Below are 12,230 nucleotides of genomic sequence, written 5' to 3' on the forward strand. Positions count from 1 at the left end.
GGAAACAAAAGAAAAATTTGGAGTAGGTATTAAAATTCATGGAGAAGAAGTAAAAACTTTGAGGTTCGCCGATGACATTGTAATTCTGTCAGAGACGGCAAAGGACTTGGAAGAGCAGTTGAACGGAATGGACAGTGTCTTGAAAAGAGGATATAAGATGAACATCAACAAAAGCAAAACGAGGATAATGGAATGTAGTCAAATTAAATCGGGTGGTGCTGAGGGAGTTAGATTAGGAAATGAAACACTTAAAGTAGTAAAGGAGTTTTGCTATTTAGGAAGTAAAATAACTGATGATGGTCGAAGTAGAGAGGATATAAAATGTAGACTGGCAATGGGAAGGAAAGTGTTTCTGAAGAAGAGAAATTTGTTAACATAGAGTATAGATTTAAGTGTCAGGAAGTCGTTTCTGAAAGTATTTGTATGGATTGTAGCCATGTATGGAAGTGAAACATGGACGATAAATAGTTTGGACAAGAAGAGAATAGAAGCTTTCGAAATATGGTGCTACAGAAGAATGCTGAAGATTAGATGGGTAGATCACATAACTAATGAGGAAGTATTGAATAGGATTGGGGAGAAGAGAAGTTTGTGGCACAACTTGACCAGAAAAAGGGATCGGTTGGTAGGACATGTTCTGAGGCATCAAGGGATCACCAATTTAGTATTGGAGGGCAGCGTGTAGGGTAAAAATCGTAGAGGGAGACCAAGAGATGAATACACTAAGCAGATTCAGAAGGATGTAGGTTGCAGTAGGTACTGGGAGATGAAGCAGCTTGCACAGGATAGAGTAGCATGGAGAGCTGCATCAAACCATTCTTAGGACTGAAGACCACAACAACAACAACAACAACAACAACAACAACAACAACAACATTCATTTTCCTCCAAGGGATGCAGTAACTGCCAGTTTCAGAAGTCTTAGATCATCTTGACTGATTCCAGTATGTGTTTCATCTTGGCTGGTGAGTGGAACATGCACTTGACATCAAGTTTCGGGAGCACTTTTCTGATTTTTGCTCCTGTGTTCTCAACATATTGAAGTGTTACCTCTGTTCTGCCTCTGCCAATATGTAGCTAGATTAGGAGCCAGGACTGAACTGGTACAGGAACCATGGTATGGTCACCACATTCACCTTTTAATTTGCCTTGCTTATTCTTGTTGTTGACTTTGTTTCGGTAGACTGAAATCTTAAGTCCAAACTATCCCTTGAATCCAAAAAATAACAACTATAACATCTTCATGCTACATTACATTTTAACTGGATAAGGCAGTAGGAAAACCTTCTTTAAAAACATTTCTGTCGATAAACATTAACATCCATTACATTAATAGAAGTCTTTCCAATTTATGGGATAGAGCCAAAAATGATATTTTCGCTATCCTTATGACGTCATCCTGCTGCTCTGGACCCTCCAGACCCCCTGTTTTCCCCACCCATGTGTGTAAATTTTCATGACTGCCACTCTCCATGCTCACCAGACTGCCCAGCAGGAGAAAGAATTATTGTGCTAATTACCACAAAACTTCACAGATTTCAGATCTTGTAATACAGAATACCTTGTTCAGTGCAGGAAGATTATACATAATTGTCAGTTTCAAGTAAGCAGCTATTATTGGGACATCTACAGAAAATGTTTAAAAATCTGTTGTTTTTGTGCTCAGATTATTATGGTAAACCTACAGTGTTTCCTGGCATTCAGATTCAAAGTTGTTTACAGAAGAATTTTGTACTGGCACACATCAACAGGGATGGTTGAATATTTTGGATTTTGCTATGTTTGTTTCATAGTATACACACAAAAAAATATTTGCTGCACCCAGTGAAGCTCAGTAGCAGGCAGTCGACTATTTCAGATTCATTAAATGTGATTGAAAATTAAAGCAACTCTTTGAATATTCTACAACTCGAGAATACACCTCTGTGCCTTACTTACACAGTGTACTTCATATAAATTGACGCTCTGTCTGCCATTGCTTAAGGTCCATTTCCTGTAGTCTAAGTAACTAAAGTGCATGAAATTACTAAACAGCTTTCATATAACACGTTCAACAGAGTGAGGCAAAGAAGTTCTTACTGGGATTCACACAGAAAATGACAATGAATTAGAGTGATATGACAGATGACGAGTATCTCTCTTTTCCTTTTAACAACATAATACTTTTAGACATACAAGAGCAATCACTGTGTTTCTTTTTGTATCAGCATTGACCAACTTCAGAGTGACAGATGTAATTGTCACTATATGCTCCAGAAAACTACTTAGCAACCAGGTAGCGAGATTACCAATAACCGCACAGTAGTAGGCACAGTAAGTACCAAGTACATCTGCAGCAGTCATAGGATTAACCTCATCAGTGTATTAACATCGACATCAGCATTTTAATGGCTGTGTAAATGTCATCAGCAGCAGCAGCACTATTTAAACGTCGAGTACTGGAAAAAGGCATCTTATAGATTTTTCCTACGTTGGTCTTCTGCTCATCTGCTGTTAGGGCACAGCCTCCACCTTTTAAATATACCTTTTAATATACCTTGGAATCATAATTATATCTTCTACTCCAGTCTGTTCCCTGACACCCCCCCCCCCCCCCCCCCCCTTCGGGGTCTCACATTCCACTCTTTCTTAGTGATTTACAAAATACATCTCTTCATTTCTCATCAAGAAACCCTCATATCTTCAGTATTCTTGAATGGTTTTCACCGCAAGTCAGACTGGATAATATATACCAATTGAACACTTGGCTTTTCAGGTGTCTGCTTTTTTGCAGCCATGTTATTTCCACTTATCTTATGGTTCTTAATACTCTTTTTGAAGCTGGTTTCAACCTTTCCTCTCCATTTTTCCCCATTCCAGATAACATACTAATGGTCACTTTGGCTTCCAGTCTTGTTTCTCTTAAAGGTAGCTTATTGGTTTCATAATCTCAGGATGGAGGGATCAGTGACTCATTAGTTTGGTTCCTGAAACCAATAACTCCATTATAGTTGTACAACTTCTGGATCATTTGGTTCAAAGGTCTGAGGAAGATAGGGCATACAATCTCCAACTGGATCATGTCTAGTATAAAACAATAATGTTCAGAAAACAGAATTAGGTTGAGGATTGTTTTATGCTCATTAGTTCAACTTCAGTTCGGTGACGGAACTTTTTTTTTTGTTCTATACTGTCCATTGTGCTCTATCGTGGGTATTTGCAGGCACATTAGAAAATTCTCCCTTTTTATTTCACTAGTATGTTCGTAACCACATGTTTTGTACCTGTCTGTTATAAAATACTGCTATGTGATCTTCTCCCATCATAGGCTCGTGTTGTCTGTTATTTGAAGTTCCAAAACAGAGAGGTTATGTTACTAAGGAAGTATTTGTCACAGCATATTCGATGGCTCCTTAGGTAGTGAACCATTATTGCACATGTGGCAGTTTAGAAAATCTTTGCTACAGACATGTTGTTGTGCTCTGCCATACAAAAATGGTGGAGCTCACAAGCAACCTCGCAGATATATACATACAGAAATGTTATGAGGAATGGAAGGAATGAATGCATTGCATATGGTCTCATATGTATCCTTAAGAATGCAAGGACAAATCCATGATAAACTGTTCATCCATTACCACTTTTACTGATGAAGCAAGTTGCAAGTTCTTACAGAGTAAGGACAAAAGCATATGCATCAGTAATGATGTCAAGGTCATGTCTATTTCACTAAACCATGTCAATCTGTTCAGGTTTCTTGTGACTGCACTCATATGGCCAGGTTAGTACCCACCACACATAACAAATGCTTTAATGAACTATTATGGTTAGTGTGATTAAAAACAATATTTGCTAGGTTACAGCAGATGATGATAGTTGTTACTGAAACTCACTACTGAGGATACCGTAAGGCTGGCCAAAATTAGCATTCAGTAGATTGGAGCAACAACTTCCATTTTTTTGAAATCATCTTCAATTTTGTCCTCACTTCTAAATAATTGGAGATGAAAACATTAAATATTTTCACTCATTCTTCCCATTAAAAACCACGTAGTAGTATTTATGTATTTAGTATAATTAGAAAAACTCATTTTTTATTTCGTCTATTTTGATATTTCCTTTGTTGAACTGCATTATTTTCTAATCTTGTCCAAAATACCATTTTAGCATTTGTCTGTCAAGCTCTGAATATCATAGCCGCCTGTAGCAGCAGCCGTGTTCACAGAATTAGCAGAAGAACTTGCTTATAGTTTTAACTGTTTAATCAGTACTACCAGTTGCCCAACATTACTTATTTTTGTTGTGTACCATGTCATAGATTACTACATACTAAAATGGCTGCAATGAAAACATTGAATGCAGTCCTTTAGAACTGTACCTCAGTTTGCAAATACTTTTATTTTATTTATTTATTATTTTTAGGTGGTTGTAGGTGTGAAGAGTTAGAAAAAGAAAACAAACAGTTAATACAAGAAGCAGTAGCTCGGAGGTGTAAGATTGCCCAGTTGCAAGAAGAAGTGGCAAATCAAACCAAAGTTATTGAACTCAATAATTCAGAACTTAAGGAAGCCCAGCATAAGGTACTGTGCTCTTCCAAGTCACATTACTCTGAAAGTGTTCTTAAGCTGCAAAATAATCCAAATGAATGGAGACTTAACTGAAACCTGATTATTCAGTTAGGGAAGTTCTTGGGGTGAGTCATGATTTCCAGTATTTCATGCAGGATGAGTTTCATTCATTGCAACTGGAGTGCGTTATTGACATTTGTATTGTGTGATTGTGTTGGCAACACTGCGCCAACGCGGACACTTCAAGTATTTGCTGCACTAAATAATTATAAAAATCGCTGTTATTAAGCTATTTTTAAACGTCTACAGGTGTTATAAATATAATATAAGTGTTGTTAAATTAGTGGAAGTGTTAGTGAAGTATCAAATAAGATTAAACGGTGTAAGAAGCGTATTTTTCTTCTCGTGCCTGTAGCACGAATCCTAGGTCTAATCGTAAGCAAGCAGTGAATTAAGCTTATAGGTAAACGTTTCCAGTTGGTATAAATATATTAAGTGTTGTTACATTAGTGGAAGTGTTGGTGAAGTGTTAAATAAGATTAAACGGGGTAAGAAGTTTATTTTCCTTCTTGCGCCTATAGCACAGACTTTAGGCTTAAGTTTACGCGCGCGTATCATAGGTAAACAGTGACTTATACTTATATGTAATCACCAGTGTTTTTTATTCATTACACTTTCAACTTATTTATATCTGCCTGAATAGTTTCTAGGGTCCTTTTTTTACGTATTAGCCAGTACTTAAATCAGTTTATACGATTTCTGTTTTTGCCATGAGTGAGAAGTGTGTGACATGCCGTAGGATCGTTAGTTCCGGGGTATGGTGTGATAGTTGTTGTAGTTTCTTTCACTGGGGCGAATGTAGTGGCGTGGGAAATGGGGACATAAATGAGGCTCACCGGTGGTATTGTAGAATCTGCAGTAGAGATAGGAAAATACTGGAACAGGAAGGGAAAATTGCAGCTCTTCAAGCTGACCTAGACAAGGCAAGGGGGGATCTGGACAGGTTAAAGAGGGAGAAGGGTGAACAGAGGTCAGAAGTGGCAACAGGTAATAGAGGGAGCAGGCAAAGGAGAGCATCAGACAGCTTTGTGATAAATCTTGAAAATAGATTTGACCTGTTACCTCAGTCAGAATCGTATGAGCCTCATGTAGCTGAAGCTGTAGAAAGGGCACAACAAGCTTTCAAGGACTTGAAAAAGGTAGGGAAATTTGTAAAGAGAAAGAAAGTTCTGTTGTTAGGTAGTTCCCATGGTAAAGGTGCTGGCCAACTACTGCAGGAAAATCTAGGTCCAGAGTACCAGGTCACAAACTTTTTCAAGCCTAGTGCAGATCTGGGTCAGGTAACAGAGGATATAGGTTCTCTATGCAAGGATTTCACAAAGGAGGATGCCGTGGTTATAGTGGGCGGTCTGGGAAACAGCATTGACAGAGACTGAATATTCCATAGAGAGTGACCTGGTGAAGATAGCATCAGCAATGAAGCATACGAGTGTCGGATTTGTGTCTGTGTTGAGACGCCATGATCGGCCTCATTTGAACTCTTCTGTAGGGAGGGTGAACTTGGAGTGGCTGCTTAGGACGGATATAGGGTCCCATATTGGTTTGATTCCTGTGGATGCTATTGATAGGAGGGACTACACTAGGCATGGCCTTCACCTCAATAGGAAAGGGAAGGGAAAACTGTCTGGCTTGATTGCAGAAAACTTAAGAGGGGACACTGTCACAAGTGGTAAAATACCAGTGGTCACAGGTGTCAGAGGGATGCCTTTTTTAGGATAGGGAAGGGGGATAGAAAACGAGTTTTGATAGAGATTGGCAGACAGACTCAGTTTGAGAAAATAAATGAATAGGAGTCAGATTTTAGCATACAGCCTCCATTTAAACAATGTTTAACAGAAAGTAATCAGAAACTGCCAGTTCATCTTCACCAAACTAGTTATAATCCCATTAGTATGCAGTATCAGTTATCTTTATTACACCAGAACATTCCGGGACTCAGAAATAAAGTTGATGAACTACTCATTTGTATCGATGAAATGAATTCATCTAACCAAATTGACATAATATGCCTCTCTGAACATCAAGTGACCACTGGTATAGATATGTTAGACATTTCAGGATTTAAGCTAGCTTCCTACTTCTGCAGAGTAGATATGGAGGGAGGAGGAGTTGCCACATTTATTAAAAACTGCCGTGAATTCAAGAACATTGACATTAATAAATTCTGTTTAGAGCAGCATCTAGAAGCATGTGCAACAGAAGTAGAATTTCATAACAGAGCCTATATAATAGTAACTATTTACCGAGCACCTGCAGGAAATTATAATCTATTCATAAATTGTTTAGAAGCTCTTTTGGGTTATTTAACAGTAAGAAACAAAGAAATTTTGATTGCTGGTGACTTTAATACAGATTTTCTATTTCAATCTTCCAGTAAACATTTACTGCAGTTAGTAATGTTGTCTTTCAATCTAACTCGCACTGTAAACTTTCCAACTAGGATCACAAAATCCTCAAAGACAGCCATTGATAACATTTTTATAGACAAATCAAAGGAACAAAATCATATCATAAAACCTGTAATAAATGGACTATCAGATCATGACATGCAGCTCCTTGTTTTAGATGTAAATTCTAAGCAGATTATCAAGACTGCTACATCTGAGTACAGGAGAGTATTCAATAAACCAAAAATTGAGTGTTTTAGAAAACTGATCAAAGATATGAACTGGAAAGATGTTTATAGTGCTCATGACATGAATGAAAAATATAACACATTCATGAACAATGTCAGTACCATGTTTGAAAACTGTTTTCCTCTAAAAGTTACTCAAATTAAACAGAAGTCTATAATAAAACCATGGATCACACAAGGAATAAAGATTTCCTGTAAGACAAAAAGGAAAATGTATCTGTCGACCAAGAATAGCTCCAATGCTGATGATTTAGCTAAATACAAGGAATACTGTAAAATATTAACAAAAGTAATTCAGACATCTAAACAAATACACTAAGAGAAGAAGATAGCAATGTCAGGGAACAAAATAAAAACAATATGGGATATAGTGAAAGAGGAGACTGATAGAACCAGAAAGGAACAGGAGAAAATAGCACTAAGGGTAGACGACACATTAGTAACCGAAGGGCATAGTGTAGCAGATCTATTTAACAAGTACTTTATATCCGTTACTGATAGAATGGGATTGTCAGGATCAGTAAATGATGCCCTTTAATATCTGAAACTAACCTTTACAAATAGCTTCAGGTACATGAATATGTCACTCACATCACCAAAAGAAATAACTTCCATAATAAAATCTTTAAAAACAAAGCATTCTAGTGGTTACGATGAAATATCAACAAAGTTAGTTAAGGCATGTTCTTGTGAGTTTAGTACAATTCTAAGTTACTTGTGTAACCAGTCAATTATAACTGGGACATTTCCTGACTGGCTAAAATATGCAGATGTTAAGCCTCTATTCAAGAAAGAGGATAAAGAGGTGCCATCAAACTACAGACTGATTTCACTTTTGCCAGCATTCTCAAAAATTTTAGAAAAAGTAATCTACAGGCAGCTTCTCAACCATCGAACCACAAATAACATATTATAAAGAACACAGTTTGGTTTTCTGAAGGGTTCTGATATCGAAAAGGCTATTTACACCTACAGTGAAAATGTGCTTAATTCATTAAATAACAAGTTACAAGCAGCAGGTATTTTCTGTGATTTGTCAAAGGCATTTGATTGTGTAAACCACAACATTTTTTAAAATAATTTAGAATTCTATGGTGTCACAGGCAGTGCTGCAAAATGGTTAAAGTCATACCTTGCTAACAGGAAACAAAGGGTGTCAGTTTAAGGGACTAGTGAATTAAGTCATCAGTCATCATCAGAATGGGAAGAAATTACATGTGGTGTCCCACAAGGATCCATCTTAGGGCCATTGCTTTTTCTTGTGTACATTAATGATCTCTCATCAGTTACACTGCCAGAAGCAGAGTTAGTTTTGTTTGCAGATGACATAAGTATTGCAATAAATAGTATGTCGAGTGTACTTCTAGAAAGATATGCTAATGATATTATCATGGATATTAATAAATGGTTTAAAGCCAACTCACTGACATTAAACTTCGAAAAGGCTCACTATATGCAATTCAGAACCTGTAAGAGGTTTCCACCCAGCATATGCATAAAGTACGAAGAACAGCAGATAGAAGAGGTTGACAGTCTTAAATTCCTGGGATTACAACTTGATAATAAATTCAGTTGGGAGGAGCACACTACAGAACTGCAGAAACGCCTTAAGAAATCTGTATTTGCAATTAGTGTTAGCAGACATAGGTGACATAAAAGTGAAAAAGCTTGCATACTTCGCCTACTCTCATTCCATAATGTCATATGGTATAATATTTTGGGGTAACTCTTCAAGTCAAACAAAAGTTTTCAGAGTCCAAAAGCGTGTAACACGTATTATTTGTGGAGTAAACTCACGGACGTCTTGTAGAAACCTCTTCAAAGAACTGGGTATACTAACTACTGCCTCTCAGTATATTTACTCCTTAATGAAATTTGTCCCAAATAATATACCTCTTTTTCCAACAAACAGCTCAGTTCATACGTATAATCCCAGGAACAAAAATGATCTGCACAAGGATTTAAAAGCACTTACTTTAGTTCAAAAAGGGGTCCACTACTCAGGAACACGCATCTTCAATAATTTGCCAGCAAACATAAAAAATTTAGTTACAAATAGAGATCAGTTTAAAAGGAGCCTGAAAGACTTACTAGTGGCCACCTCCTTCTACTCCATTGATGAATTTTTTAATAGAAACAAATGATGTGTTGTATATATTTATACTATTTGTATTGTTATTTAAGCTTACAAATAAAAATAAAAAATAAAAATTGGTGACATGTTCCACATCCATGAGGATCTCCTCAACACGGATCTATGGAATGAAAAACTAATCTAATCTAATCTGTCTAGTTTGCAGACTGTGCAAAGATGGAGCTTCCAGCTTCTGTGGTGTACTTAGTCCGGTGCACACTGATCTACCTTCTTTTATGTGGTATGGGCAAAGTCTTTGAAAATAATCTTCTAGGCTTCTCTTTTGTTCATTGGAGTATGCTTGTCCTCATGAGTAAATGAATTACTGCTTACTGGGTCAATAGTCACTGCGTATCTTTTTCTTCAAGATATTACTTATTTTGGTAGACTTTCTACCAACAAAGTATAAGATGCATCTTTAGCTGTTATTGCCTGGAGCACTGTTGATGGATACACCAGTGTTGTAGCTTTTCTGAATTTTTAATAAGAGCAGATTGGTATACTTTGTGTAAGGTTATTGTTTTTATGGTGTGGAGTTACTGATCAGAATCATTAGTGGACACTGGGACAGACAGCAAAAAGTGGTGCTACCAGTGGAGATGGTGGTGGTGGTGGTGGTGGTGGTGGTGGTGGTGGTGGTGGTGAATCCAGGTGGATTAGCAGTGGGCAGACTTCATTTACTCACCACTCTTGATTTTGTCAAAACTAGCAAAGAACCTGACCGGCTACCCAATTCATGTTTGTTAAGTTACACCCACTATAAATGGATTTACCTGTAATTTGTTTTATTGTTGTCAAATTTTGTTTAGTATTAGCATTTACTTTCTCTGATGGTTGTGAGTCGCTAACTATGTTTGTTGTAGCTGTGTGTACAATTACATATTTGTCATGAACTAATAAAACAAAATATAGGTCATGCAAAAATAACAATGGCGAAACTATCAAAAAAGTACATTTCTTCTTTGCAGAGGACATTTACAAATATAGTTCAAAAAGTACAAGATGTACAACTTTGCTTCCGTCGTTTTTTCCCCAACATTTGAGGCTTTAATGAAACAAATTGGTTACACATGTATCATTCAAAGTATTTTCCATTGCTGGTCACTACTTTCTCCCATCTTTTGGGCAGTATACGAATCCCACATTGAAAAAATTGTTCATCTTCTGAAGTGATCCACGAATCGATCCAATTTGTGACTTCTTCATGAGATCGGAAGTGTCAGTCAGTCAGTCAGTCAGTCAGTCAGTCAGTCAGTCAGTCAGTCAGTCAGTCAGTCAGTCAGTCAGTCAGTCAGTCAGTCAGTCCAGTCAGTCAGTCAGTCAGTCAGTCAGTCAGTCAGTCAGTCAGTCAGGCCATGCTCCATTGATCTAAACAGGTGATAGTCAGAGGAAGCAATGGCTGGAGAATATGCCGGGTGGGGTAGGACTTCCCATTTTAATATGTCCAAGTTCGTTTTGACCTCTTTTGCAATGTGGAGTCATGCATTGTCGTGCTGCAAAATCACTTTATCGTGTCTCTGGTTGTATTGCAGCCATTTGTCTTCTAATGCTCTGTTCAAATGCATTAATTGCGTTCGATGATGAGCACCTGTGATTGTTTCACTTGGTTTTAACACCTCATAGTACATTATGCCGAGCTGGTCCCACCAAATGCAGAGCATGATCTTGGAGCCGTGAATATTTGCTTTGGCCGTCGATGTGTAAGCATGGCCGGGATGCCCCCATGATTTTTTGCATTTCAGGTTATCGAAATGAACCCATTTTTCGTCCTCCATCACAGTGTGATGCAGAAATCCCTTCTATTTTTTTCCTCTCGAGCAACTGTTCACAAACATGGTTCAATGTCTCATTGTTTCATCTCACGCGGGACCCAAATCCCTTCTTTCTGAATCGTGCTTAGAGCCTTGAGACATTTTGAAATAACTCGCTATCTCACTCCCACTAATCGTGCCAATTCTTCTGGAGTTTGACGCGAGTCTTCACTCAGCAATGTCTGCAATTCTGCAGCTTCGAAAACATTCTCTCTTACACCACTACACTGGTTTATGAAGTTAAAATCACTGTTCTTGAAGCATTGAAACCACTCACAACACGTTCTTTCACTAATAGCGTCCGTACCATATGTATTTGAGAGCATTCGATGACACTCAGCCGCTGTTTTTTCATATTGAAACAAAACAGTAAGACCTCCCGCAAATGACGAGAATTAGGCTCGTAAACTGACATTTTCTATCAACAACTACTTTATGGTGCAGACACAAATCGACTAATATTTCAATGAGATTATGTTGACCGAGGTCCAAGCTAAGTGCCTGATTTCTGTGATCTGTTTCTTTCGACTGCTACTTACCTTTGTCGCTACCTATCGGCAAACAGCGAAAGCAAAGTTGTACACCTTGTATATTAAACTTTATTTTTATTGTTTATTGTGTATCTTGTCTTTCATTGCTACAGTTTAATGCAAAATCGTCACAATTCTGTAAACTTCCCCCCCTCATGTTCATTACATTTTGTTTGCAGATCCGTGTGTATAAGATGGAGTTAAAACAACTGCAGCGAGCTGATCGGACATACTCTCAAGTAAACCAAAGTAGAACCTGTTGTGACGCATCCAGTCAGACAGATGATGTTCGTATGTTCATTAATTATGGATGTGGTATAGTAACGGTGAGTGGTTACTGCCACTTAAACTGCTAGATGTTTTCTGCAAATGCCATTGGTCTTACTTAATTGAAATTACCTTCTCCTAAAATGTCACTCCGTGTCTTTTTTTTTTTATGCTACTTACATAATAAGTAAAAATTTTAGGTCACTAGAGATACACGGTGTGGGGGAAAGTAATGAGCTCAACACA

At 37.6% G+C, this 12,230-nt stretch overlaps 1 protein-coding gene across 2 annotated transcripts in view; it reads left to right on the top strand.

Annotated features, from left to right (window-relative positions):
- LOC126272754 (uncharacterized) overlaps window positions 1-12,230 on the top strand; it is a 270,151-nt gene that overhangs the window by 213,186 nt on the left and 44,735 nt on the right. For both annotated transcript variants that reach the window (XM_049975859.1, XM_049975860.1), the window contains 2 exons: window positions 4,402-4,559; window positions 11,897-12,043. In XM_049975859.1, coding sequence (XP_049831816.1) covers window positions 4,402-4,559; window positions 11,897-12,043 — 305 coding nt within the window. The remainder of the gene's footprint in view (window positions 1-4,401; window positions 4,560-11,896; window positions 12,044-12,230) is intronic.

This window comes from Schistocerca gregaria, chromosome 5 (genome assembly GCF_023897955.1).
Source record: "Schistocerca gregaria isolate iqSchGreg1 chromosome 5, iqSchGreg1.2, whole genome shotgun sequence".
NCBI lineage: Eukaryota > Metazoa > Arthropoda > Insecta > Orthoptera > Acrididae > Schistocerca > Schistocerca gregaria.